Source organism: Xiphophorus couchianus, chromosome 19, assembly GCF_001444195.1.
Source record: "Xiphophorus couchianus chromosome 19, X_couchianus-1.0, whole genome shotgun sequence".
Lineage (NCBI taxonomy): Eukaryota > Metazoa > Chordata > Actinopteri > Cyprinodontiformes > Poeciliidae > Xiphophorus > Xiphophorus couchianus.
In genome coordinates this window covers 23,299,875-23,305,874 of record NC_040246.1, presented here as the reverse complement: position 1 = coordinate 23,305,874, position 6,000 = coordinate 23,299,875, and the positions used below count along the sequence as shown (strand labels likewise).

General features: G+C 44.1%; 1 protein-coding gene across 2 annotated transcripts in view; it reads right to left on the bottom strand.

Moving 5' to 3' along the window:
* Positions 1 to 589: 589 nt before the first annotated feature.
* Positions 590 to 6,000, bottom strand: part of lrfn5a (leucine rich repeat and fibronectin type III domain containing 5a) — an 83,074-nt gene continuing 77,663 nt past the window's right edge. For both annotated transcript variants that reach the window (XM_028001156.1, XM_028001157.1), the window contains 2 exons: positions 3,508 to 3,781; positions 590 to 2,406 (listed from right to left, as the gene is read on the bottom strand). In XM_028001156.1, coding sequence (XP_027856957.1) covers positions 1,534 to 2,406; positions 3,508 to 3,781 — 1,147 coding nt within the window. In that variant the 3' untranslated portion in view covers positions 590 to 1,533. The remainder of the gene's footprint in view (positions 2,407 to 3,507; positions 3,782 to 6,000) is intronic.

Here is a 6,000-nt window from a genome sequence, read left to right as displayed (position 1 = left end):
TCTCCTGATACATTTATTCTGTTGTTGCTTTTTACTCCACTGAAATGATTCGAATTAGAAAAATAAATTTTAATATCAGCCAAAAATAAACTGAGAAATTAGAAAAAGCTGTTTTCTTTAATAAGGGAAAAACGTTACACAATCCACTGAAACAAGAACCTGAATCTTTTCTGTTTCTGTGGAGGAATTTGGTTGCTGTGTAACTTCAGCTGAATGAATTTGGTTTCCTCTCCGTTCATTTCAGAGATAATTTTCCCAGTTAAAGACACAGAAGGTTCCTCCTGTCAGGAAAGGAGGAATTTTGTTTGACAGTTGAATTGAGGACCAGTCGCCTGTTTGTACGATTCCATGACGACGAGCCGCTCAGGTTACATGACCACCAGTAATCAGAAAAACGATGAAGCTGCGTCATGGTAACGGCTCAAATCGGAGCATTTTGTTGTTTTGTTGTTTTGTGTCTGTCTGCCCAGATTCTGCTGTCTTTGTTTCTACGTGCTGAATGAGTTGTTCCTTTCCACTGCTGCCATGTGCTTGCTCTGTCTTAGGAATTATAAACTAATAAAACAAATAACAGATGAAAAACCTTACATTTAGTTTTAACCGGTTTTATTTTACACAACATAACAACACGGTACATGTTGTCTTTTTCTGTACAGAAGCTTTCTGGGAGCTTGTGACCAACACAGGCTCCAGTATACCAATGTCAGTGAAAAGCTCACAAGATAATCATGTTTCTTTTTCTTCTCAAGTTTAAAAATAACAATTTCATAAGAGGTCCATTAAAATGTTCTTCTGTTTGTTACTTTTTGTCTTTATATGTCAAGAAAATGTGAGTACTCCCCATTAGGTAAGAAAGGCTGTGTGTGAAATCCGTCTCTTCCTTAGTTGGATCCGGTTCCTCCGGAGCTCTCGTTAGTGGAGCTGCGGTGAAGTCATAAATCCAGATCTAGTTACTGCCAGGGAGGGTCTGTTAGTGCAAAAGAAGGCACCGACTGCTGTTCTCTTGCCACAAAATGAGTGCATACTGTATGCAAGTGTGCAGCTCTTAAAAATGATGTGCTTTTCTTCTTGCTGCAGGGTTCTTCATCCTCTTCTTTCCCTTTATTAATTTCCCTTTTGTGGTGCTTTCAGATACGGTGAATGTGAATTCAGAAATAACGTGGCAAGCTCATTGTCTTGTTTTTTTTCTTTTTCTTTTGTGCTATAAAGTGGATCCAGTAAGACGACTCCAACGCTACGAGACAAGGCATGTTATCCATTTACCAAAGGATAATGTCAAGGTGGAGAACAAAACTGTAAACAGAATACAAAAAACAAGATGAAAAGAAAGAGGTAAAAAACGTTCATCCAGAAAACATGTCCAATCAAATCAAACACACATAAAAACAAAATTCAAGCATGAAAACAAAATGAGGATTGATTCCGAGGCTGACCGGCTCTTCAGGTGGAAAAACAAACCCAGACACACCGCAAACACACACACAGCTCAATGAGGGAACCAAAGTTCCTGTCCGGTCGCCGCCTGGCTTCACTTCAAACTGTGCTTTCTAAGATCCAGTCTGACTCGCTGCGCCCTTTCTCCGAGTCGCCGTCCTCTTCTTTAGACAGCAGCATCCCGCTCATGGACTGGCTCCGTTTGTTCCGCATCACGCGGCCCAGCTTCGCCCCTCCGGCCCTCTGATGGGGCGACTGAGTTTTTGCGCCTTCTTCGCTGAGCGAGTACCTCCTCCTCGCCCTGCTCCGGCCTCCCTCCTCCGTAGAGAGAGTCTGGTATTTTGCAGAGGAGGAGACGGCGCGAGGAGCCCGGCGCAGGACGGGCGTTTCTCTGAACCGCATGGAAGGAACCGGGCTGGGGGCCAACAGGGGCCCGGAGAACGGTGAGGGCACAAAGGGAGGCGGTGGGGTTTTGTTCAGACTGGTGGAGTTGTTGCGGTTGGTGTTGAGGTTCTCCAACGGGGCAGAGGACGGGGTGGAAGAGGGCGGAGGGCGAGGAGAGGAGGGTGGCGGGCGGTTCTCGGGCTGAACGGGAGCCGGCTTCCTCTTGGACTTGTGCAGGGACCCGGAGGCGGCGGTGGGCGACCCGACGCCAGTCAGAGGTCTCTGCTCGGCCACTTTGTCCCGGTCTTCACCGCCAGCCGTCCAGCTCTGGCTCAGAACAGACGTGGCCGTGGAGCAGTCGGGCAGGGAGCATTCAGACGACTGAGTGAGCGTGTCCTTCTCCCCGGGCCCCGCCGCCGCAGCGCCGCTCTTTTTCTTTGAGCCGGCAGACAAGTCATCCAATCCAACTGATCCGTGTTTAGAGGAGCTGGGAGTGACGGTGCAGCCATGTGACTGCTGCCCGTTGGTCTGCGAGTGAACATTGGTCATCGACAGGGAGACTTTGCCACCTTCACCAGGATTACAAACCTGAGGGATAAAATGGAAGAAAAAAAGGTTTTATCCAACAAAAAGAAGAGCTTTGGTGACACTTTTATTAAATTAAGGTCAGTTGCAGCTGCAGCCGCAGAGCCTTTCTGGATACAAAGGATTCATTTAGTGGATTTTATTTTCATCTAGGACTGAAACCATTAATGGGATTAATCCTCATGAATCAACCACTGAAATAATCTTCATCTAATTTACTTTATTAATCATTTAGTGGAGAAGACAAATTAAAACGACCATTTGCTGAATGAACAACACTAATCTGTATAAAAGTGTGTAGATTTCACTTTTTTTTCCCCGAAGAGTTTCTGCGGCGCTAGCGGCTCGTATTTTTTCTACAGTAGGCAGACAGGAAGGAGGAAGACATGCGGTAAAGGTCGCCGGGACCGGGAGTCGAACCCGCGACGTCCGTGTCGAGGACTAAGGCCTCCAAACGTGGGGTGTGCTAACCCGCTGCACCACCGCAGCACGCCCCTAGATTTCACATTTGAAATAAAATCCCTTTTCATCTGTAAATATGTTCTACCCACAACATTTTGTCTCCTGGTTGAAGACAATACAAGTAAACAAAACAAAACTTTTATTTGTGTTTATTAAGGGAGAATAAAAAATCTAAAATATGTTTCCTCTTGAAAACTTTTGAAAACCGATTCTGAGGACCGATGAGATGAAGAGCTGTGGTCTTTGGAAGTTGTGCACCTCGTTACTTCTGCCCCAAAAGCAACAGTAAGGCATGGTGGTGGCAGTGTAGTGATCTGGGCCTGGAAGACTTGCTGTGATAAATGGAACCGTGAGTTCTGTTGTCGACCCAACCGGGCTTCAACAGCAGGTTCTCCTCTGGGTGGCCGAAGAAAACCAAGACTTAAGAGTGGCCTAGTCAAAGTCCATGCTGTGGCATGACCTTAAAAAGGCCGTTGCTGTTGGACCAACATTCCTCCACAGCTGGAAAAGATTCACTGCAAGTTTTCACAAACGCCTGATTGTGAAACAGCCAGTTTTTATTTTATGGAATAATCAGCTTTTCACAGCAAAACATGAATTCATCTGAGCTCATGTGAGACGAAGGTTTCCTGTCTCACCCACCTTGTACCGTATCATCAGGATGATGATGAAGACGAGCACCGAGGCGACGATTATCCCTCCGATGATGATGATCATCGTCCCGCCGAGGAACTGGGACTGCATGAAGTGGCAGCGCATGTACTCCGACTCAGTGGTGAACTGAACGCAGCCCACCACTCGCGTGGCTGTCAGCGACGTGATGACATCATCATAGATGGCCAGGACACACAGGTCGTACTGAGTCCCGGCGGCCAGGTTGTTGACCAGGAAGTTCTCGCTCGATGGAGGAATCATCCTGGAGGAGAGACGAGAGGAAAACTGTTCAGTTCAACATAAAGTTTCTGTGATTGATAAAACCAGTGAAGCCAGTAAATCGCAGTGACTTTCACTGGGTGGGTCAGTCACCAAAAACCATTTCTGATGCTGGTCGTCTGTTATAGATTGATCCATTCAGCACAAATGGAAGAACGTTTATGAGAATCAACAAAGATTCATTTAATCATACAAGTTAAAATGAATACAGGAAGTTTAGTGTTGGGACTCGATTAATAAATTAATCCCAGTTTAATTAAACCTGATTTCAACCCAATTCAAAAACCAATTTTGATAAATTAATTAAACATACATATGAGGTCAACAAGACATTTTATTTATCTAATTAATGAATTTATATTACATCAGTTTTGAAATTTAATTTCACTTTATAATTATTGTTTTTATCTCAGTAAGCCCATTTATTATTCTCTCTTGTTCTCAATCAATATTTGAAATACATTTAGACAAAAAACTGTTATTCACTACTAGCAAAATACTTTAAAAATGTATTCTTGCAAAAATATGAACTTTATCTTGATCATTTCAAGCAAAAATATTAAATTTTCTGATCATTTAAAAAATGTAGCTTTTAATTATTTGTACATAACTTGTAGGAAAACTAAGAGCTTTGCTGAGTTTCTCTCTTAGTCTCAGTTGAGTCGGTTTCTCTTAGTGTCACATTGACTGCAGTTCTCACTCTGAACGTCTGAACTGGCCTGTCAGCTTTCTGGAGCGTCCTCATTAAATTGCTAATCAAATTCCTCATTAAAAGCAGCAGGGCTGCAGGTTGGCTGCAGGTTGGCGGCGCGTCGGGCGTCCGGAGAGGAGCGGCGCCGCCCACAGCCGGGTTAAAGCTTCTGGTTTACAGGCTGAGCAAAGTGAAGGTTAGGAGACATGTTAGGGTTTAATGGTCAGTATTAAGAGCTCCAGGATAAATGTAGCAGTAGGTCACCGTGCCCTCAGCTGAACAGCATAATCCTGTAAGGTGTGTGTGTGTTGGTGCAACCCCATGAATGCTAATAGGAGTATCTAAATGTTAGATGACTGCTGTCTTCCTGCTCGATGTTTTAATCACCATAACGAGGAACCTGAGCTAAACACGGATTTAACTCGACACATTTAAAGTGACATTGAAGCCTGCAGGTTAATGGCAGGAGCCAATGTCACTAAATCCTACAAGCTCACACACAAGTGGCCACATTTATATACAACACACACACACAGACAGAGATTAATCTGCCTAATATTGCTGTGGCTGCGGGCTTCATTTGGCTGTAATAATGAGCGCGCTTCTGTCACATTAGTCAGCATTAAGTAATGGGAAGCATTTTTCTCTCTGGTTTTTACCTCTGTAAGGCCAGCTCTCTGTTTACTGACTCATTAAAACTTTAAATCCCTGAATATGCATTAAAAAGTGTATCAACAAAACACTGTGAATATTATGTTGGTGGACATATTTACTTTATTAGGCACTGAGAAAAAAGTGCAGGGAAACAAGGAGCTGCAGGATCATGATGTGAAATCAAACCTGAAATGTTTTTTTCCTAACAGTTCATTTATTTTTGTTTTATCTATTTATTTCTCCCCTCCAGAGGGTCTTTAGTGGCTCTAGTGCCCCTTATATGACAGCAGGCTGACAGGAAACGGGGGAAGACATGCAGTAAATGTCATCGGGTCTGGGAATCGAACCCCCGACGGCCGCGTCGAGGACTCAAGGCCTCCAAACGTGGGTCGTGCTAACCGCTACGCCACCACGGCACGCCCTGCTTTTGTTTTATTTTAAGCTTCAACTCGTATTCAGCTTCGGTTCATGGAAAAACCCACAAACTGGACAGAACTGGTCCGGTTCTGAGCTTCACTGGGTTTTCCAGAAAAACTTTAGGGATGGGATTTAATTCTGGTTTCTGAATTATGGCTCTTTGCCCAGGGCTCCACTGTGTCAGGGGGCAACACAAGCTGGAAGAAAACCAAACACCCAATCTGAACACTTTTCTATTTTATGACACATTTTGTAAGAACATTGTGTCTTTACACCACAGCTGGTTAATTAGAATTAATATCTGATTCAAGTAAAGTACAGGAACTTTGTACTGTCTCTTTAAGACTCTGGACTGAATTTGATAATCTACGTGTCATAAGTGGAGTCTGAGTGAAACTCAACCTTTGACCTCAGCCTGGCTTCTCCAGCTGAGTTTTGGG